Raw genomic sequence first — 24,244 nt, 5'->3', positions numbered from 1 at the left:
TTAACCTATAACATCACCTAGGCCTGGTGCTTTCTCTATTTTGTTCTATGGAAACTTATCTATATAAACTTTCTATCTCTACTGGGTTCAATTTTAGAAAACTGTTATTTTCTAAGAAATTATCCATTTCTTCTAAATTTTCAAACTTATTTGCATAGATGTACAAAGTAGTCTCATTTTTAAAAAATTTCCTCTTTCCCAATATTATTCTCCCCTTATCATCTTATTTTGTATATTTGTAGTTCCTCCCTTATTTCTTGATTAAATGAGCTAGCTAGAGGCTTATCTATTTTAATATTTTTAAAAAACAGAAATATAATCTATTAAGTTGATTGTCTTTCTGTTCTTACATCAGTAATTTCAGATGTTATTTTTATTATTTGCTTCCTAGCACTTCTGTGTGTGTGTAGTTTGTTCTATTTCTTGCTTTTTGAGTTGGGAATGTGGTTCATCTATTTTCATTCATATTAATATAGTTATTTAATGCTATATTCTTCTGATAAAGTGCTTTAAGCTTATCTGATAGATTCTTATATGTATTGCTTTTACTGTCATTATTTTTTAGCTATTTTGTAACTTAAGCTTGTATCTACCCTAAAGGTTTTATTTAATATCTCCATTTGGGGGGAATCTACTGATGTTTTCTTTATACCCTAATATATAATCTACTCACGGGCGCCTGAGTGGCTCAGTTGGTTAAGCGACTGCCTTCGGCTCAGGTCATGATCCTGGAGTCCCTGGATCGAGTCCCCCATGGGGCTCCCTGCTTGGCAGGGAGTCTGCTTCTCCCTCTGACCCTCCCGACCCTCTCCCCTCTCATGCTCTCTCTCTGTCTCTCTCTCTCAAATAAATAAATAAAATCTTTAAATATATATATATATATATATATATATATATATATATATAATCTACTCACTTTTTGTGAGTTTTCCATGCATACTTAAGAAGTCCATAGGTACTTCATCCATAAACCATCCAGGTTTGTGTTGATATATATTCTTAACATTGCTTGATTGTGTTGTTTAGATCATCTTCATGGTGAACTGTGGTTTTTAATACAATAAGGTATTCTTGACTTGTACAATGTTTCAGTGTCCTGAATTCTACTTTCTCTGGCATTAGGATCACAACCCCTGCTACCTCATTGAATCCAGTTACTGTGTTCAATAAAAGCTAAAAGCAGGCTACAATGAGGGTGCCCCCAGTCTTCTTCTACGCCTTCTTTAAATGTAATAAAATACTTTGGGCACTGCAATAAGAAAATGGAAAGTGACCATATATTTCATTCTGGTATCACCCTCCTAAGTAACTTGTTTTCTTGTTATTTTAATTTTTTTAGCATTGGTTGGTAATAACTGATGAGCAATGAATTAATTTCTAGGAAGATGAAATAGCAACATGTTTTAAAACATAATAAAAAAACACTAAGATCCTACAGTGTATCTTAGATTTCTAAAATCATCCAATAGGGCGCCTGGGTGGCTCAGTCGGTTAAGCGACTGCCTTCGGCTCAGGTCATGATCCTGGAGTCCCGGGATCGAGTCCCACATCGGGCTCCCTGCTCGGCAGGGAGTCTGCTTCTCCCTCTGACCCTCCTCCCTCTCGTGCTCTCTGTCTCTCATTCTCTCTCACAAATAAATAAATAAAATCTTTAAAAAAAATAAAATAAAATAAAATAAAATCATCCAATAGATGCATCTATAATTGCAGACAGAATATTTTATTCTATATTTTTTAAGTAAAAAAATGTTCTCTTTGTTCTTTGAAAGACTTCTAAGAAAGAATGAGATTTACGAAATAACAGTCTTCACAGAATGTTAGGCCTGCTCAAAAACTAAAATTGGGATCAATTGACCTTTACGGTATAAAGAGTTAAATGGCATCCTTTGACTCCTATCAATTACCTATGCAAGAATCCAGGCTCTTTTTCTGCTTTTCTTTTTCTCTCACCCTTCTCCCATTTTTAGCTGCATTCTTCCTACTTAGAAGGAACACATACTATCTGCATACTAGTTGTCTACTGACATCTCTACCCTTGTTTTAGTCTTACTCTAAAACTAAATACATGTCCTCTACCAGTCTTTTACCTAAAGCGTTCCCATTCATCTCTGTTAGATGACACTTATTCTCTAGGAGAGGGGTTGACAAATTACAGTCCACAGGCTAAGTCCAGCCCACCAACTGTTTCTGTAAATCAGGTTTTACTGGAACACAGCCATACTCATTCATTTATGTATTCTATATCACTGCTTGTGTACAGACTCAACAGCAGAACTGAGTAATGACAATACGACTGTGTGGCCTACAAAGCCTAAGTTATTTACTATCTAGACCTCTACGAAAAAGTCTGCACGTTTTTACTCTACTAGATTTCTCAGGTAAGGGGACATATACACAGAATTACCTGAGTTTTTCCATGTTCAAACTGTTTTTTCTATAACCTTGACACTTGAAGGACAGTTTGGCAATATAATAAATATACATATTTTTATCAAGATGTCTCAAAATTGCTGCTGTGTGAATTTAACCAAGTACCCAACCCAAAGGCTCATGAACAGGAGAATGGATAAAGGAATTGTGGTAGAGTCATATAATGAAACACAGTAACACAAAGGAGTTAAGTACAGTAATACATAACACAGATGAATCTTAGTAATATAGTGGTGAATGAAATAGAAGAAAACCTCAGAAAACTGTATATTATTTCTTTTTTATAAAACTGAAAACCAAGTAAATAAAATATGCAATATAAGCACACATGTATAAAAAGCTACTTTAAAAAACAAATCCATGGGGCGCCTGGGTGGCTCAGTCGTTAAGAGTCTGCCTTCAGTTCAGGTCATGATCCCAGGATCCTGGGATCGAGTCCCGCATCGGGCTCCCTGCTCAGCAGGAAGCCTGCTTCTCCCTCTCACACTCCCCCTGCCTGTGTTCCCTCTCTCACTGTCTCTCTGTCAAATAAACAAATAAAATCTTAAAAAAAAAAAAAATCCATAAGAAATTCTAGATTTTAGAATTGTCGAGAGGCAGAAAACTTTTTTAAAGAATCCAACAATTTTTTTTTTAAGATTTTATTTATTTATTTAACAGAGAGAGACACAGTGAGAGAGGGAACACAAGCAGGAGGAGTGGGAGAGGGAGAAGCAAGCTTCCTGCAGAGCAGGAAGCCCAATGTGGGGCTTGATCCCAGGACCCTGGGATCATGACCTGAGCTGAAGGCAGACACTTAACAACTGAGGCACCCAGGCGCCCCCAACAATTCTTTTAATGAATATGATTATAAAGAGAAAACTCAAAGGGCTACAATAAATGGTTACATTTTTTCATAAATATCCTCTTATGAAATATACTTTTGGGGGTGCTTTTGCTAGTAAGACATGATTACTTCTACACTGATGACATAATAACCAAATAAAGTTGAGATTGAGTAGACATAATAATAAACCAACAAGTGGTTATTTTTAAAAAATAAATTTAAAGTTGGGGTGCCTGGGTGCTCAATCGGTTGAGCATCCAACTCTTGGTTTCAGCTCAGATCATGATCTCAGGATCCTGAGATTGAGCCCCTCGTCGGGCTCTGCACTCAGTACAGAGTCTGCTTGTCCCTCTCCCTCTGCGCCTCCCCTCCCCCCACTAGCACACTCGTGTGCTCTCTCCCTCTCCCAAATAATCTTTAAAAAAAAAATTAAAATAAATAGAAGGCAATATGTAGGCACATAAGAGTGCTGCTTATTGAAAAAACTAGAATAGCTAACGCTCTTAAAAATGTTAGATAAATATAACAACCTTTAACATTAAGAGAAAATAAAATGCTACAAAGGACCACATAGCATTAAAATTTTAACTCAAGAATAACAGTAAAAGAAATGGACCAAAAGACCTAGCTCCATGCTATTCCAAAAGGTTTATTTTTCTCTACTAAAATGATGAAGTCCTCTTATAAAACACTTCTTTCTCCCACCCTCCAGGATCCTAATACCTAATACATATAAAGGATCATTTAGAGAAACAGTTACATTTGAATCTCTAAAGAACCAAGAGTAGCTGCAATTGGGTCTTGAGAGGAAACAGATGATATACTAAAAATGTGTAATTATAAGGAGTCTAATAAAAAGACTATTAATAAAACTATCACCAGGGCAATATCCTGGAACTATAACACAGCAGGAAGTCTTTCTTATCCTTTAGCCTGAAAAAAGAGGAGGGAATGGTTTCCAGAACTCTTAGAGAGTAGCTGTATGGATAAAGACACCTGGCAGTCCAGCCTTCCGTAGGACAACCCTAACCCAAGATGACCCAGCACGGAGGGAGTGGGGAAATAAAACACCTCAGCCTCACTCCTTTCCACCCTCTGATCTACTGTGGGTGCCCCCAATGAAAGCTAGAGGGCACAGGAACAAGGCAGAAATGGTGAAGTGTGGATCTGGAGAGACACATGGAGAATATCAAGTGCAATACTTTTTGAGTCACCACTAGAAAGAGAATAATAGGTACAGTGTACAATTTTTAAAACTTGTCTAATGTACTTTAATAAACAACACTAAGGAAACATAGATTCAACTTTTAAAGAATATGTGCTCAAAACCCTATGCATTCATCCAGGTATTTATCAAGCATTTGATACATAGCACTTTACTAGAAAGTACACATTCAGAGAGGCATACTGCAGGATTCCTGCTCCAAAATTAACTTCTTAGAAGCGTGTAAGTACAAGAAGAATACCTATATAAAGCAGTATATGTGTCATATTCATTTATAAGCAAAGAGATAAAGGAATTTGGAGGAAAATTAAACCACTTCCAAAAAATGAAAAATGCAGCAAATATAGCTCTGGATTAACAAGAGTCTTTTCACCATTATACAATTATGAAGGCCACCTTGACTTTGTTAATTAAACAAAAGGTTAGGGAGCCTTTACTGCAAGCTGATCTCTTCATTATGCATTTTCCTGCTTGTTCCAATAATTCTGCACATGAAGCTCGTTGATTACTGTCACTCCTAAGCACCTGACAGCCATACAGCACTTGTAGAAGTTGTACTCTGGGGCACACTCTTGAAAAATTCCCTGCCAGACTTACCTGTGTGTGTCCCACATAAGCTATTTTCTCAAGTATTCTGTTCTTTTTTTTTTTTTTTAAGATTTTTATTTATGTTTTGACAGAGAAAGACACAGCGAGAGAGGGAACACAGCAGGGGGAGTGGGGGAGGGAGAAGCAGGCTTCCCGCCAAGCATGGAGCCCGACGTGGGGCTCAATCCCAGGACCCTGGGATCATGACCTGAGCTGAAGGCAGACACCAAACAACTGAGTCACCCAGGCACCCCTCAGGTATTCTGTTCTTATACATCTATACACATTTTCCTATAAATCATGCCACAATGAATGAAACATATCTTCAGCTAAAGAATGGATTGATTTTGGAGACATAGCCCACACCATTCATCAACTCACAAGAAGATTAAAAGTTAAAGAAGGAAATTTCAAAGATGAAGTGTTAATTTGAAGCCTGGCCCATTAAGCTCCATCACTCCCGTGGTCGTTGGCTTTTATCAGTCGATCTTTTCGTGGCCGCCTTCTCATGCTGGCATTACTTCTCAACTCCTCGAATAGCATTACCTGCGTTTTCCCAAATAAAATTCTTTCACCTGAATCCTTGTTTAATGGTCTGCTTCTGGGAAAACCCAAGTTTAGAAAGACCCTGTATTTCCTGCCAACTGCAACTACCTTCTTTGCTGCCGTTACAAGCAAACTTTCTTGAAAGAATTTTTCTTGCCCATTGTTTCCAATTCCACTCTCCCTCCCTTCTAAATCCAATCCAGTCAGGCTTTTACCACCCTACCCCACTACACAAAAAGTGTTCTTGCCAAGATCACCAATCCCCTGCACAGTACTAAATTCAATGGCCAATCCTTAGAAATTATTTTCCTTGAGGTGGCTCAGTCAGTTAAGCATCTTGACTTCAGCTCAGGTCATGATATCAGGATCGTGAGATTGAGCCCCAAGACAGGCTCACGCTTGGTGTGAGGCCTGCTTAAGATTCTCTCATTCCCTCCCCCTCTGCCCATCCCCCCCATTCATGTGCATGTGTATTTGTGCGTGTGCTCTCGCTCTCTCTCTCTAAAAAAATTTTTTTAAAAAAATCATTTGCCTTGAGCCATCAGCAGAGCAGCATTTCACACAATTGATTACTTTTCTATTTAATAATTTTTCTTCACTTGGCTTCTAGTTCACAACACTACTCTTCCTTGCTCATCTCCTTCTCCTTCTTATGGAATACCATGGGGCCCAACACTTTACTTTTTATCTACACTCATTTCCTTAGCGATCTGATCCAGTCTCATGGCTTTAAGTGCCTTCCACATTCTAAGAGTTCCCAAATTTACATCTCCAGCCCAGATATCTCTCCAGTCTACTTTAATGTCTAATGGATATCTCACATATAAGATATCCAAACTAAACTCCTGATCTTCAAACCACCTTCACTTCAAACCTGTTTCAGAATCTTCTACGTTCAGTATGACAACTTCATCTTTCCAACTGCTCAGACCAAAAACCTTGAAATCATCCTTGACTCCTCTCTTTTATCCCAGATTCTACATCCATCCTTGAGTCCTCTCTTTCATCGCAGATTCTACATCCAAACCCTCAGCAAATACTATTGGTTCTACTTTAAAAACATTCTAGAGGGAAGGGCGGTGGGGGGATGGGTTAGCCTGGTGATGGGTATTAAAGAGGGCACGTATTGAATGGAGCACTGGGTTTTATATGCAAACAATGAATCATGAAATACTACATCAAAAACTAATGATGTAATGTATGGTGATTAACATAACATAATAAAATAAAATTTAAAAAAAACATATAGACGTTGATGAGAAATTGACTAAATCTTATCATCCCCAATTATTACCAACCTCACTGTCCAGATTACTGTAACAACTCCCTAACTAGCCTCCTTGCTTCTGTTCTTTCCTTTCGAGAGTTTATTTTCAACAGAGACAAAATGATGCATTTAAAAATTATGTCATTGCTCTGCTCAAAATTTTGCAATGTCTCTCCATTTAACTCAGTAATATAAATAAATAAATAAAAGCCATGCAAAAACCCAATAATCTTACTTCCTTATTACTTCTCTAGCCTCATCTATTCATTTTTACTTTCCATCCTCTCTTCTCCAGACTCCTTACTGTTCCTTGAACATGTTCGGCATGTTCTTGCCTTGACACAGTTGCTCCCACTTTCAGAGAAGTCTCTTCCCCCAGAAATCCACATAGCAAACTCCTTCATGTCCTTCAACTCTTTGCTCAAAACTCATCTTTTCAGTGAGATCTACCCTCTCCTTCCTATTTTGTAACCACCTCCCACCCTCAGCACTTCAATCCCCTTATGTTGGCTCTATTTTTATAAAACTTACTATCTTCTAACACATCATATAGCATGCATACATATTATATTTATTTTTTATTATCTGTATCGCCCTGCTCAAAATAAGTTCTGCAAAGGTAAAGGAAAATACCTGATTCATCATTTGCTGATATACATTACCGCATATGTCTGAAACCAAGTAGAACCAAAATGTGCTCATATAAGCTACAAAGTCAACCCAGTGCTTGGAGGTACTTCTTAGCTCAACAAAACTCTAAAACTCATAAAATAGCAATGACAATATCTACAATCTCAGCAGTTAAAAAATATTCTCTAGTATCTTAGATTTTTTTAATGGTAATCTATAATTCTCCAATTAAAATAATTAAAGATAAGTTACTTAAATGGTCACTTTGTTCTTAATTATATTACAAAAATCTCAAAAAAGCGTCACTGTACTAAATGCAGAACCAGAAATACCTTGTAATGATTTGCAATATTATTAGAAGTTGAATAAGGGTCATTTTGAAGTATGTTAATTGGGAGTTTTTTCTGTTTTTAAAATTTCTACATAATGATGAGATCAATATCCTTAGCATATGTTTCTGAGTAAATTTTTATCTAGCAAAATATCCTGTTTTCATTAATTTCTCTGCTTAATGTCAGCTTACTTTTCAGTTACCCTCACCACAATGCTGGTTAAAGAGATAGTCCCTTCTTTAATACAAAAACTTTTTTTTTTCCTTAGTTGTCTAGAAGCTTTAAACACGTAAGGATGGTAAAAGTAAAACCAACCTACATTTGGGTACCTGATACCATTAAAATCAGTGAGGAAAAAAGAGGCAAAACCGACGTCACAGTGTAGTAATTCCCACCAAGAATAGGACTAAATAAATAAATAAATAAATACTCTCTCTGTGGAAATAAGTATTCACTTATAACTAAGATGATAAATTATCCCATTACTTATGTTCAAAGCAGCCCTACTTAATATAATATCATCCCCTAAAGAAGCACTTTTCTATGATATATAGAACTTAATTATTCTAACATCTTTATGTCTACCCATTGTTTTTGTATTCTTTTATTTGTAATTACTTTTCAAAGTGAAAAGTACTTTGATTATTTTTTGATACCACATACTTTCAATAAGCAGTGAATTCAAAATGCACAGGAATAAATAGTAATAAGTTAATTTTATTATTATTATGATATAATTTTACAGAAAAATTGATGAGTTTTACTTTGTACTTAATTCACAGAATTTGAAAACTGCTCAAAAGTCATCTAGTATTTTTATAAAATTCATAAACTATGTATTCATCCCATATCTATCTTATACCACATTCATAAGTGGGCCTAAAAAGTAGTACAATTAATAAGACAAAAGTAAAACCAAAAATACCCTGTGGATAAATTTATTTATAAATTGTATTTTGGGGGGTGCCTGGGTGGCTCAGCCATTAAGCGTCTGCCTTCGGCTCAGGTCATGATCCCCCGGTCCTGGGATCGAGCCCCACATTGGGCTCTCTGCTCAGTGCAGAGCCTGATTCTCCCTCTCTCACTCCCCCTGCTTGTGTTCCCTCTCTCACTGTGTCTCTCTCTGTCAAATAAATAAAATCTTTTTTAAAAAGTCTTTAATAAATAAACTGTATTTTTGTTATAGAATAAACCAAAAGAACTCTAATAGTTAAAATTTTACCAAAACTACAATTTAAATTATATAATCAAATTATTTGAAATGAAAACAAAAACCTACCAGCCAATGAATTTATCAGTTAACAATCTATATCAACATTTACCTTCACAGATTAGAATAAATCTGATGAGCCTTCCTAGCTATCCCTGGAAAGCATCATCAATACCATGTCTCATAACTGAATGGGACTACTGTTCAGTAAAGGGAAATATGAAAAGAGTAATGTATTCTATGAACTGTAAACTCTATTCAGTTGGGAGGCAGAGTAGGGAAGACATGCACCAACCAGGTAACCTAGGAATTCGGTTTTAATGGCCAATACTGAAGCTGAGCCCATTAAGCACTGAATCAGAGAGCTTCTACATAAAGTCAGGGTTATACCCTCAATGAAAAATGTTTTTGTTTTTGTTTTGTTTTGTTTTAATCTGCTCTGCAGAGGCAGACAGAAAATGTCTATTTCAGCCTTGGCCCTATGTGAAAGGAAAAAAGTGCTTCCTTTGGAAACTTTTGGTCAAAGACTAGACATCATGCCACTGTAGGCATGAATTCACCCTACATATAAGGTCCCAAAAAACCACATACCAAAATTTTAATTTGAGACTAAGGTTGCTAGGCCCCCAGAAGCACACATTCTCTCCAGAGCAGGCAATCTAAGACCCAAGGGAGCCCAATCTGGAACAAAGCCATGCTCATTGTGTGTGCATTATCCATGGCTGCTTTCATGCTATACCAGCAGAGTTGACTAGTTATGATAAAGACCACATGGCCCACAAAGCTTAAAATAGTTACTATCTGGCCCTTTACAGAAAAGACTGTGATGCTTAGTACAAAATATTGATAAGACGGTCAAATGTACTTAAAACAAAACAAGATGAATTAAAGCAGGGGAAACAGTAGCCTGTAAATTCGAGGTTGATCAGAGTAAAAGTACTGGTTAACTTTAGACTTCATTTTTTTAAAAACTTCGAAAGTCAAAACCTCTGGTTCAATTAAAAGTTTGGTGATAGTTTAATTCTGCATCTTCCCATTTTCTTCAGAGAAGACATATAAAACAGTAAGGAAAACATGAAGGTAATGTAAAGGAAAAAGAAAATTAAATATTCAGAGAAACTAGGAATTTTTTCAAAAACTACAAACTCCAAATAAGGTGCGAATATGCAAAAAGCAGGCGAAACCAAGAGAGTCACATAGAAAAAGCCACAAGAATGCAGAAAAGAAGATGAGAAACAGGAGTGTGGAAGAAGCCTAACAGTAGCAGATCTCAAAAACTACCGTGCTCCTTCACACAAAAAAATGGCCTTCTCTCCCTAAACATAAGAAGAGCCATAATTAAAAACAAGAAGACAACAGAGTGACACAAAGTGTACAAAAACCAGATGGAATCATGAAGCAAAATCCAATTCCTTCTTATACACAAGAGATACATTTAAAACAAAGTGATTCTGAAAGGTTAACAATGAAGAGAAGGGCAAAAGTATACCAGGAAAATACTAAACCCTTTCCCACAAAAAGCAAGAGCCAAAATATTAAATATCAGACAAGGTAGAAATCAAGTCAAAAACATTAAGCAAGCAAAGCAATTTATAATATTAAAAGATACAACTGTTATGAATATCCATAACAGCAACTTTCATAAAGTATAAACAAGGAGAAAAAGGCAAAAATAAACTAAAATTTTTAGACTTTAATTCAATTTTCGGAGCATGACAGATAAAGTACAAAAAAAAAAGGAAAGAATAAACCAACAAAGTAGATTTGCTAGATGTGTGTATATATACATATATATATATGTATATATACACACACACACACATATATATATCTCAAATGCCATACCTTGATATAACAAGATTCATCTCCTTTCCAAGGGTCTATAAAATATGAAAATTGGCCCACAAAGAAAATCTCAGTAAATTACAAAAAGTAGAAATAATACCTACAACATTCCCTGAACACCATAATAAAACCAAAAATTAATAACAAAATCAAAAAACAAAACCACCTTTCTACATAGAACATTTCTAACTGTTGCTTAAACAACCTTGGGCCTGTCTAAAAAAATGCAATGACAGCCACATTTGCTTCAACGCCACCATGAGTCTGTTACACCAATAATGTGTGTACATAGCAGTTTATTCAATACAGCACGGCTAATTAACCATTACACTCCAAAATGTTCCCATCAGCAGGAGTTCTCTTTAGATTTTTTCTACTTTCCTAGTAAAATAAGAAGTAAGGTCATCAGCTGAGAGTAATCATGGAGAAGGAAGTGCTAGAGGTTTGAAGAGAGGAAAGGGTATGAAATGGTCAACTTGGGAGAGTTGGAGGAAAGACTGGTGCTTATGAGCTTCAAGCTGGGTAAGGTTAGAAGTACAGGTAAGAGAGGGACAGTGAAAAACGGATAGGAGGCCCAATGGACTCACAGCTCTAGTAAGGCTGGAGAATTGTCAGAGTTGGGGTCCTAGAAGGAGTAAGTTGGAAAGATCAGTGGCACTCAAAGAGTAAGATATCTAAAATGGAAATTATGGGATTCATTGAGGTACACAGTCAAGAGTATGACAGTGGGAGAGAGGGACTCAAATAGGATGGAAAACAAGATCCCTGAAGAGAGATTAAAAAAAAAAAATATGAGAGTCCAAGTATTAGAAGAACTATTTAAGTGGATAGTGAAATCAGAAAAATATTTGGCTAATATATTGTTTTGTAATGTATTGTAATGTAATGTGATCTGAGGAGTAACAGAAGAGTGAAGAAGTAATAGATGACACAGTCTGATGATGTAAGAGTCAAAGGTGAGTGCTTTAAAGGAGGAAGGAATGGAAATACTGTAAAATGGCAATAAGAAGTAAGAAGGATACATATCCCACCTTCCACTCAGCTGCAGTGGGGATTTTGAAAAGAAAACGGATCACTTGAAAGGACTGCAGGGGGAAGAGAGGAGTATTTTTAGAAAGGGAGTCTTCTGAGCACATCAAGGACGCTCTTGTTGCTCTGCAAGTGAGATTCCTCATTAAGACCAGACAAGGACTCTAAACAGTTGGATACAGCCATCTCTACACAAAGGAGCCAAAAACTTGAGTTCATAATACTGGCCAGAGCCAGAAATGAAATATGGTCTTCAATCTAAATAGGGACCATATGGTTTGTGTAGACAAATTTTTTTAAAATCTTGTGTTTGAAAATATCATAAAAATTCAAAAAAATAATAATAAAGTACCAGAAAAACAAAGAAGAGTATTGAAGAGTACAGTACAAAAAGTCATATGTAGATTGTCTCAGTCACCTTCACCCACCAGATAATAATTTCTTATAAAGCCAACAGACTATCTTCAGGAAACTTACTTTAAAAGAATCATACATATATAGAGTTCTTACAGTAAGATTAGAAACAGAACCCTGAAAAATAAAAATCCTGAAATCATGGAATGCATAGTAAAGAGACTAGGTTAGTTTTAGTTCTTGGTTCATAAGTAAAATCCAAAGAAATAGCACCATCTGTTGGAATTTCTCATATTTATAAATATTCTCAATTCTTGAAAAATGTGTAACTGGTATGTAACATTTCCCCACTTTTAGCTAAGAAGATAAATATTAAAGGACAAAACCTAACACAAAATCAAAAGGTTTATATTAAAAAGTATTAATTCTTAGCTCATAATTCTGATTCAAATAACTCACCATTTGACTAAATTCATATGAAGATTTTATTAAAGGTAAAGATATTTTCAACTAATAAAAGAGTATATAGTTACATTTTCAAAGTAACTCACAGATATGGTATTCCTGTATGCTGCTTGTATAACCATATATTGCAGAATATCCAAATATTATGATCATGACAACATCTCTACTATCCAGCTCCATAATGTGTGCTGAATGTCCCTCCACAGCATACTGCTGACCATGTCCAAGAACAGTAGGAGTTTTGGTACTCCATGACTGACTATGTATGTTAAAAACCCATAATTCGTCTGTGACATTGCCATCATTTGTTTCAATTCTGCCTCCATACATAAAGATGTTTTCCTGTAAATTAAAAAACACATATTAATAGGCAAAAGAGTTGTATCTTAGCAATATAATTAAAAATAAAGGCTCAGTTTAAACATTAAACTTTAGTAATCACTCACAACATGCATAAGGCATAGTTTTTATTTATAGAAAGTTATATGGGAATGGGAATTAATGCTTTTACTTACAAGGGGAAAATATTCGTGCTTTCAAAAAGTTGCATTAAGATACTTTATTTAAAACAGCTATATTAATATAGTTAAATTGACTATATTTTTAATTATCTTAGTTGTTGAGTCCCTACTTCTTACACTTAAATTTTACCATCTATGTGTACTGCTTTGTGCTATTCTCATTCACTGTTTTCTTCAAGCACTGTCCACCAAAAAGGTAGACCACACTGGTACACTATGTGGAGTGTATTTTTATTACCATTTTTCATGGCTATAGGCAGATATTTTATAGCACTTATAAATTATACAAATAATTTCAATTACATATGATTGAAATGAATAATACATAAATGACATACATCATTACTACCCTAAGAATAGAAAGGAATTCCATCAACCAAATAAAGAGCACCTAAGAAAAACACAGACCTAATACTACACTTAATGGTGAAAGTCTGATGCTTTCCCACTAGGAACAAGACAAAGATGCCCACTTTTACCACTTATATTCAACATTGTATTGGAGGTTTTGGCCAAAGCAAAAAAGCAAAAACTGAATAAAGGCATCCAGACTGGAAAAGAAGTAATATATTTCTATCCATAGATTATATGAAGTTGTACATAGACAATCCTAAGGAAAAAAAAAAAATAGAGCAGATAAATGAATTCAGTAACATTGCAGAATACAAAATCGATGTACAAAAAATCTATTATATTTCTATACACTTAAAATGAACAACCCAAAAATGAAACTAAGTAAAGAATTTCATTCACAAAAGCATCAAAAAGGAAATAATACTTAGAAATAAATTTAACAAAAAGAAATTACAAACTTTAACTCTGAAAGCCACAAAGCATTGTTGAAAGAAATTTTAAAGGATCTAAATGAATAGAAAGACATCCCATGTTCATGGGTCAAAGGACTTAATATAGTTAAGATGGCAACAGTCTCCAAATTGATCTACAGATTCAATGCAATCTCTTGGAGGGTTTCTTTGTAGAAATTGACAAGTTGGTTCCAAGATTTACATGGAATTGCAAGAGACCCAGAATATCCAAACAATCTTGAAAAAGAATATAATTAGAAGACTCACACTATTCGATTTCAAAACTTACTATAAAGGAAAAGTAATCAAGACAATATGCTACAGGCATAAAGTCAGGCATATAAATCAATAGAACTGAGAGTCCAGAAATAAATCCACACATCTAGGGCCAACTGAAGAGTGCCAGGACCACTCAGGGGGGAAAGAATAGCCTCTTCAACAAAAGGTATAAAGAGAACTAGGTAGTCAACATGCAAAAGAATGAACTTGAACCGTTACTGCATACCATGTACAAAACTTAACTCAAAATGGACCAAAGACCTAAAGGTAAGAGCCAAACTATAAAACTCTTGAAAGAAACATGAGGTAAACCTTCCTAACACTAGATTTGGCAATGGAGTCTTAAATATGACACCAAAACACAAGCAACAAAAGAAAAAGAACAATAAATTGGATTTCATCAAAATTAAAAAACTTGTGCTTCAAAAGATACTATCAAGAAAGCGCACAGAATGGGAAAAAATATTTACAAATCATGTATCTGATAAGGGACTTGTATCTAGAATATATAAATAACTCTTACTTCTCAATAATAACAAGACAAATAACCCAATTGAAAAATGAGAAGGAGTACCTGGGTGGTTCAGTCAGTGAAGCTGCTGCCTTCAGTCTCGATCCCAAGACCCTGGGATCCAGCCCCCCTCAACCCCCTCAGGCTCTCTGCTCAGCGGGGAGTCTGCTTCTTCCTCTCCATCTGCTCCTCCCCTCCCCACCACTCGTGCTCTCCCTCTCAAATAAATAAAATCTTTAAAAAATATAAAATAAAATAAAAATAAATTAAAAAATTAAAAATGGGAAGAGGACTAGAATGGACATTTCTCCAAAGAAAATACAAATAGGAATAAGCACATGAAAAGATGACTCACATCATTAGTCAACAGGGAAATGCAAATCAAAACAAAATGTGATACCACTTCACTAGGGATGGCTATAATCAAAATGATATCAAATAACCAGTGTTGGCAAGGATGTAGAATAACTGGACCTTCGTATATAGCTGTAGAAATGGAAAATGATGCAGCCATTCTGGAAAACAGTCTGGCAGTTCCTCAAAATTTAAATATAGAGTTACCATTTGACCCAGCAATTTCAATCCTACTTATATATATACCCAAGAGAAACATAAGCATATGTCCACACAAAAACTTACACATGAATGTTCACAGCAGCATTATCATAATAGCCAAAAGGTGAAAACAACCCAAATGCCCATCAAATGATAAATGGATAAAGCAAATGTAATGTATCCATAACAGAATATTATTTAGCCATAAAAACGAAATATCAATACATGCTACAACATGCTAGTCACAAACCATATAGTAAATAATTTCATTTATATGAAATGTCCAGAACAGACAAAGCTATAGAGACAGGAAATAAATTCATGATTGCTTAAAGCTGGGAGGATGAGGAGGTTTGGAGTAATAAAGGGTACAAGTTTCTTTGTGAGGTAACGAAAACGTTCTAAAATTGATTATACAACTCTGCGATTTTATGCAAATCTGCAAAAGATTGTTGCACAACTGTGAATAAATTAAAAGCCATTCCAAATGCACACTCTAGATGAGTGAACTGTATGGTATATCAATTACATCTCAATAGCTGTTACCAAAAAAATACAATAAATCAAAACACTAAAACTAAAAACCAAAATTAAAAGAAAGAATTTATATACACACAAACATATATACTTAGAGAGGTTTTTATTTTATCTTTAAAACATGCATCTGCATAGAAAAAAAAGAGTTGAAGTTTATTCTTTACATCACTCCTGTATTTTCCAAATTTTCTTAAATAAGCACAGAAAATACATAAGTTTTTATTTGAAGGGTCTAGTCACAAACCACAAAATACATGAATCTTTGTTGATTCAAAATAAAAACGAGTTAAGTAGTCTATCATTTCAATCATACTAAATTCATGAATTACACAAGAGTAACTGAGTACAATGCAATCCCTATCAAAATCTCAATGACATTTCTGGAGAAACAGAAGGAATCTTAAGTGACCCTGAGTAGGCAAAACAAACTTGAAAAATAAGATCAAAGCTGGAAGTCTCACACTTCATTTCAAAACTTACTATAAAACTACAATAATCGAAATTGTGTCATCCTGGTACTGGTACACAGACACAGATCAAAAGAATAGAGAGCCCAGATGTAAATCCTCACACATATGGTAAAATGATTTTCAACAAGGGCACCAAGACCATCCAATGAGGAAAAGACAGTCTTTTCAACAAATGGTGCTGGGAAAACAAAATAGCTACATGCAAAAAAATGAAAGTGAACACTTACCCTACACCATAAACAAAAAAATTAACTCAAAATGGATTAAAGATCTAAATATCAAAACTAAAACTTTAAAACTTTTAAAAGAAAACATAGGGAAAAATCTTCATAACATTGGATTAGCAATGACTTCTTGGATATGACACCAAAAGCCCACAGAACAAAAGAAAAAAATAGATAAACTGGACTATGCCAAAATTAAAAACTTTTGTGCATCAAAGAACATATCAACAGAGTGAAAAGACAGCCCACAGAATGGGAGAAAATATTTGCAAATCATATCTGATAAGGGGTTAATATCCAGAATATATAAAGAACCCTAACAACTCAACAACAAAGAAACAAACAACTTGATTTTTAAAATGGGCGAAAGATTTGAATATACATTTCTTTAGAGGAGGCATACAAATAGCCAATAAGCACCTGAAAAGATGTTCAACATTAAAGAAATGCAAATCAAAACCACAGTGAGATACCACTTCACACAAGGTGAATATTATAAAAAACAAAAACAAAAACAAAATAACAAGTGTTGACAAGGATGTGGAGGAATTAGAACCCTGTGCACTGCTGGTGAAAATGTAAAATGGTGTAGCTGCTATGGAAAACAATATGGCAATTCCTCAAAAAATTAAAAACAGAATTATGATGTAGTCCTGCAACTCCTCTTCTAGCTATCTACCCAAAAAATTTAAAGCAGGGACTTAAATAGGTAGTTTCACACCCATGTTCACAACAGCATCATTCATAAGAGTCAAAAAGGTGAAAGCACCCCAAGGGTCTATCAACAGATGAATAGATAAACAGAATGCAATATGTCCATACAATGGAATATTATTCAGGTTTAAAAAGGAAGGATATTCTAGCATATACTACATGGATGAACCTTGAGGGCATTATGCTAAGTGAAATAAGCCAGTCAAAAGACAAATACTATATGATTCCACTTATATGAGGTACATGGAGTAGTCAAATTACAGAGACAGAAAGTAGAATGGTGGTTGCCAGTGGCTGGGGAAGGAGATGGGGAGTTACTGTTTAATGGGGTATAGAGTGTCATTTTTGCAAGATGAAAAAAGGTCTGGAAATAATGGTGGTAATGTTTGTACAATTTGAATATACTTAATGTCACTGAAACTACATTTAAAAAGTGGCTAAAATGGTAAATTTTATGTTATGTGTACTTTACTACAATTTTTTTAAAAGCCTGGGTGGCTCAGTGGGTTAAGCGACTGCCTTCAGCTCTGTCATGATCCCAGGATCCCTGGGATCGAGCCCCACAATGGGTTCCCTGCTCAGAAGGGGAGTCTGCTTCTCCCTCTCCCTCTACCCCTCCCCCTGCTCTCTAGCTCACTCTCTCTCTTTCAAATAAATAAATAAAATCTTAAAAAAAAAGTGATTAACCTGATGACTAGGTATAAAGCCATGGTCAAAAATTCAATCTTCATTTCTTCTCATGTTCAATGGAGAATTGTACTAAAATCTATTTTTTTACTAAAATTCTATATGAGTTTGTGACATGTCAAGTAATTGTGATCTATGATCTATTCTCATTAAATATTTGAAATAAAACTGAGATTTAGTATTTTTTTTCTCAAAGGTAAACTCCAAAAGCAAACAAAAAAACAATGATTAGAATTTAAAAAGCATGATCCATACCTGATATAAAGCAAGAGAGTGTCCATATCTCTGGAGAGGACCTCTTGATAGACTTCCTACATTCCATATACTGCTTTCCAAATTGTAACTAAAAGCAAAATAAAAGAAAAATACTTATAATTATAAGCTAAGATTCACTTTTGGTTTTTTAATTTGCATATGCTTTCCTCACTTGTATTCAAGTATTCATTAAATTCAAAAACAATTATAACTAATAAACTCATAATTTCATGTACCATATTAGAAATTTTTAATAGACTCATTCAAGACATACCTACTCTAAATTATAATTCAATCACCTAAATGTGTAATATACATTAACTTGACTAGGCTATTTATTACTGGAATTAATTTGTGCAATTACCTTTAACAATTTCAACCAACTGATTAGCCTAAACAATAAGTGAGTCAGTCTGCATTTTTCATTTTTTTTAAAAGCCAGCTTTTTCTTTTCAAAATAGATGAAAATTCTTTCCATTTTTACAACAGCCATTTGCTTTATGCATTTATTTTTATTCTTTTACAGAGACTAAGCTTAGCATTATATAAATTAAGTATGCATTTCCTATGCCAAATATAACTCATTCACAGATCACTTTTTGAAATAAAATGAATCTAGTAAGACAGAAGCTTCTGTAAAAATGAAGTACACAAACAATGAATCATGAAACACTACATCAAAAGCTAATGATGTAATGTATGGTGATTAACATAATAAAAAAAATAAGTACATATTGGATTACAGGATAAAAAAAGAAAATTTGTATTTGTTCTAAAAATACATATATGAAAACAGAAGTTCCAAACTATGAATCTCCAATGCTTATCCAACAGAACTCCACCATCATACTCTACACTCAAAGTTCTTCAATGTGCCAAAACATAAAAAGGGTAACACCCAGCTAAGAATTGGCTAGAACATTGTTTAAGAAGCTCATTATCAATTATTTCCCCTCTTCTCTTTCTTCAAGAAAGGTAATGTTGTGGGATCAAGAAAGGAAAGAGAACTCCCTTCACAAAAAAAAAAAAGAGAGAGAGAGAAAGAGAAAGAAAGGGCTACCAAAAATTGTCTACAGTATTGTGTTTAAGTTATTTCCTACCTTGGAGTTATAAAATACATGTGTATGACATAAATGAGGAAATATCATCAACCAGAACATAACTTCCACAAAATCATACCTACATCTACCTACCATATCTGCACCCAACACACTGCTTTCCACCAAGTTACCATAAATTAGGGCCCAGCAAACTATTTCTGTAAAGGGCCAGACAGTAAATATTTTAGGCTTTGTGTACCACATTGGTCTCATATATTCTTCTTCGGTTCTTTCCTACAGCCCATTAAAAATGCAAAACCATTCTTAGCATCTAGGTCCTAGGCCCCTACTTGGCAGTTGGTAAGACAGAATAAACTATAGTTGTGTTCCTGGTGCACTAGATCCCACAACATTCTAGCAGTTCTCCCATCTATCAATAAACTATAGTTGTGTTCCTGGTGCACTAGATCCCACAACATTCTAGCAATTCTCCCATCTCTTTCCTACATCACCACTTTCTGGTCTTACTAGATTAATTCCCATCGGCATAAAAACATGGTGTTATTTTTCCCCACTTATAAAAAAAAAGAAAAAAGAAAAATTTCTCTTGACCTCACTACTACCCCTCCAAGCTATCACCCCATTTCTTTACTACCCTCTTTCTTCCTTGCCCCTCCCTGCACCTCTCCACTCTCTCAACTAACTCCAAACAAGCTTTTAAAAACACTGCTCCAGCAAAACTGTTTTTGTTAAAATCAACTTCCTCATGCTAAATCCCTGGCCACTTCTCAGTCCTCATTTTCCTTGACCTGGTTAATCATTAGCATTTGACACTGCTAATCAAACCTTCCTCCTCATATACTCTCTTCCCTTACCTTTAAAGACACCACACTCTTGGCTTTCCTACCTCACTGGCCACTCCTTTTCAGCCTCCTCTGCTGGTTTCTCATCTTTTCCCCTGACCTCCTAGTGATATGGTGCCTCAGGCTCAGTTCCTGGTCCTCTTCTCCACCTAGAATTCATTCCCTTGATGATCTCATCCTAACTCAAGCCCTGTTTCTACTCTTCCTCCCAATCCCAGTATATTCTTAACAAAGTAGTGACTCCTTTAAAATTTAAGTCAAAGCACGCTCAAAAATTCCCATGACTGTCAAAAGATCTACAACACCCTACATGATGTCTCTCCACCACTATCCCAACAATTTCATGCTTCCCTCTCATGTATTCCACGAAAGTCACAGGGCCTTCCTTGCTGCTGCCTGAACTCTCCAAGTAGCTCCCACATTAAGGCTTTTGTCTGGCTCTTTTCCCTGCCTCCAGATAACTGCACTGCCAATGCTTAATCTCCTTTAAGTTTGTTCAGTTATCACCTTTTACGTGATGCCTACGTTGACCACTACATTTGTAACTCTCCTCTTTGCACTCTGTGATTTGCTTATCCTATCTTGGCATCTATCTCTATATATGTGCATATATATAATTTACTTATGATGTACTTATTTATTATGGTAATTATGCTTTTCTAATTGCCTGTCTTTCCTCACTAACTCCATAAAGATAGGGACATTTATTATGTCCACTGATATATCCCAAGTATCAAGCATACAGTAAATATTCAAAACAGTTTGCTATGCCCATAAATACATGTTAATTCTCACTAATGTCAATATACATGTTCTGCCAAATATTCTAATTTAATACACTAATACAGAACTTTTATATCTTACTGAATAATTTTGTCTTAAAATGTAACATCTGGGGGCACCCGGGTGGCTCAGTCGGATAAGCATCTGCCTTCAGCTCAGGTCATGATCCCGGAGTCCCAGGATCAAGTTCCACACTGGGCTCCCTGCTCAGCAGGGAGTCTGCTTCTCCCTCTGCCCCTCCCCTTGATTGTGCTCTCTTTCTCTCTCTCAAATAAATAAAATCTTCCTTAAAGATGCAGAAGATTTAAAAAATGTAACATCTACACCTCAATTAAATTCTATAGAAGATAAATTGACTAATGACTGACATCACTTCTAAAAACTAGTAAATATCCTTACCTACCTACAATTGAACTACATTCAGAATAATAAAAAAAACTCTCTAACCTGTGAAAACAGCAACCAGGTTACTTCTAATCTGACATCTCGAGGCTTACTACAAAACTAAACACTATAAGCAAAAGAACCAGGTTGCAGACAAAAGTTAAACTGAGTCAAATGAGAAATATATAAGTTTAAGAAAGTATCAAGATATTCACCACTTAATTTTAAATATGCAATTAAACTTATACAGAACACAAATTTTTTAAATTCCCATGTTTCCCTGACACTATACTCCGTCTTCACAACTCTACTTTGCAAATACCACAATTTAATTCAAAGTTTTACTTTATTTTCATAGACTTTTCATTAATCATAGTAAATTTGCTTCTTTTTTTAAATTTTATTATGTTATGTTAATCACCATACATTACATCATTAGTTTCTGATGTAGTGTTCCATGATTCATTGTTTGCATATAACACCCAGTGCTCCATGCAGAACATGCCCTCTTTAATACCCATCACCAGGCTAACCCATCCCCTTACCCCCCTCACCTCTGTCTGAGAGTTCTAGAGGTAAATTTCCCTCTTGATTCCACATTTAAATCTTATTATTTCTTCAGGTTCTTTTTATATCATAAAAACTCATTTAATCCCACCAACTCTCCTTCAATTCTTTCTAGAATATTTTATCCTTCATATATTATGATGCATAATTCTAATTCTTCACTTAAATATTTACCTATAACTCTTCCTTTTCTTCCTCTCCAGAATTTATTTTAGACTTTAATTCCAATCATATTCAATCATAGTTTTAAAGCTTAAATAGTTTTAAACTTACATATTTCTCATTTGACTCAGTTTAACTTTTGTCTGCAACCTGGTTCTTTTGCTTATCCTCTTAAACACAGACTTTTTTATATTCTCCAAATTAACAAGGTTAATATCTTCAGTTGCAGTTAAAATATAGGATGCTCAGTTAAATCTGAATTTCAGATAAGCAACCAACAAATTTTTAGTGTATGTATGACCCATGCAATATTTGGGAGAAAAGCAAAAATACATATTTAAAAAATTATATGTATATTGCATTTTGCAAGGAGCCTACATGCAATATACAAAATGTTACAATGAATACTAACAAGGTCAGTTCTGATTGGTTGAGCCCAAGTTATACCAGTTATATTATATTGAAAACAACACTGATAATCAAATTACTCTTCCTAGTTCCTCTTTTATTCTGTTAATAGATGGTTGATAAAATACAATCAGCAGCTGAAAAAAAGTCAGATAAAGCTGCCACCCATGTGATTTCTCTATCATCCAATCATGCAGAGGATAATCTCTATTGTGCCAACGTCAAATGAATGATTTATTTTATAATATTGGCCTGTGTTCCCAAAAGCTTGTAAAGTAAAAGCTCAGGTAAATTAAAACTTACGAAACAAACTGAAAGTATTTTTATATAAGCAATTACACTTCATCCTAAAAAATAAAAGGTGGCAGGATTTTTATGTCTAATACAGGCATGGCCCCCTACTTTTTTGAAGTTAGTATTTTCATACTAAGAATTTCCAAAACGCACTCTCTAGAGAGGTAATAAAATTTCTACAAATCAAACCTAGATACATAATGACAAAAATTAACTATGGATATACTGAGTTCATATATTCTCAAATCAGTCCCATGTAGTAAGTAGATACTATCACTGATATAACCATTTATAAATTTGGACAGCAATAAAATAAGACATTTAATATAGTCTTATTACCAAAATAATCCAATAGATTATGAACATTTGAAAAAAAAACTTACTTCAGGACCATTTGGAAAGAACTGTAGTTAAAAGTATATCCACCAATCACCCACATAAATTTCCCATGTAAAACTGCTTTATGGGAAGCCCGACCTACAGAAGGACTGAAGGGTTTAACATTTGGCAGAATCCAGTAAGACTCAGTAGAAGGAACATTCAAAGAACAATCAGGACCTATTAAAAAAAAATCAAATACAATGCATTAAACAAAGACCTTATTTTAGAAATAGAATATATGGATTAAGAGAATTTAAGAATTCAATGCTCATGATATTAATAAATGCAATATACATAACAAATGGTCTGAAATATAACTTACAGGAAAAATTCTAAGAGCAAATATAATGCCTACAGGGGGAAAAATTCATATACCCAATCAGACATAAATACCACAGCCTGAAAGAATCATTTAAATAATATAAGATTTCATATTTACTTTAGTATGCTACTAGAATGCTACTAGAATATTAGACTGCAAATCAATGTACTCAAATCCTGGTTTGGCCACTGATAACAAGTGGGACCTTGGGCAAGTATGTTTACCTCTCCTGTCATCAATCCTTCATCTATAAAACAGAAATAATAATCGATACCCTAAAGGTTATTATAATTTTTTAAAAGACAGTGGAAATGAAAGCATTTATAAACTATTAAACAAATATAAAAATAAAAATTATATTTTTCTTAGTATCATTATTATTAACAAAAACCAAAATTGGCATTAATAGGGAGGCTTATTATCCTCAAACAGAAATAATTATTATGCATAATAAAATAAAAAGTATTAATAAGTGCAGGATAACTTTAATAACTTTAAGTTAAAAACACTGCCTTGGGGCACCTGGGTGGCTCAGTCATTAAACATCTGCCTTCGGCTCAGGTCATGGACCCAGGGTCCTGGGATCGAGCCCCACATCAGGCTTCCAGCTCAGTGGGAAGCCTGCTTCTCCCTCTCCCACTCCCTCTGCTTGTGTTCCCTCTCTTGCTGTATATCTCTCTGTCAAATAAATAAATGAAATCTTTAAAAATAAAAATAAAATTTAAAAATTTAAA

General features: G+C 34.7%; 1 protein-coding gene across 1 annotated transcript in view; it reads right to left on the bottom strand.

The window, feature by feature from the left end:
* ATRNL1 (attractin like 1) overlaps positions 1–24,244 on the bottom strand; it is a 796,918-nt gene that overhangs the window by 702,760 nt on the left and 69,914 nt on the right. Inside the window, exons 6-8 of the mRNA XM_035029745.1 lie at positions 23,191–23,365; positions 18,307–18,394; positions 12,834–13,089 (exon numbers count right to left, since the gene is read on the bottom strand). Coding sequence (XP_034885636.1) covers positions 12,834–13,089; positions 18,307–18,394; positions 23,191–23,365 — 519 coding nt within the window. The remainder of the gene's footprint in view (positions 1–12,833; positions 13,090–18,306; positions 18,395–23,190; positions 23,366–24,244) is intronic.

The sequence above is a fragment of the Mirounga leonina genome, unplaced genomic scaffold (genome assembly GCF_011800145.1).
Source record: "Mirounga leonina isolate KUSES-001 unplaced genomic scaffold, KU_Mleo_1.0 Mir_114, whole genome shotgun sequence".
NCBI classification, from domain to species: Eukaryota; Metazoa; Chordata; class Mammalia; order Carnivora; family Phocidae; genus Mirounga; species Mirounga leonina.
Note: the sequence above shows the minus strand (reverse complement) of the source record. Positions and strands in the feature narration are given on the sequence as shown.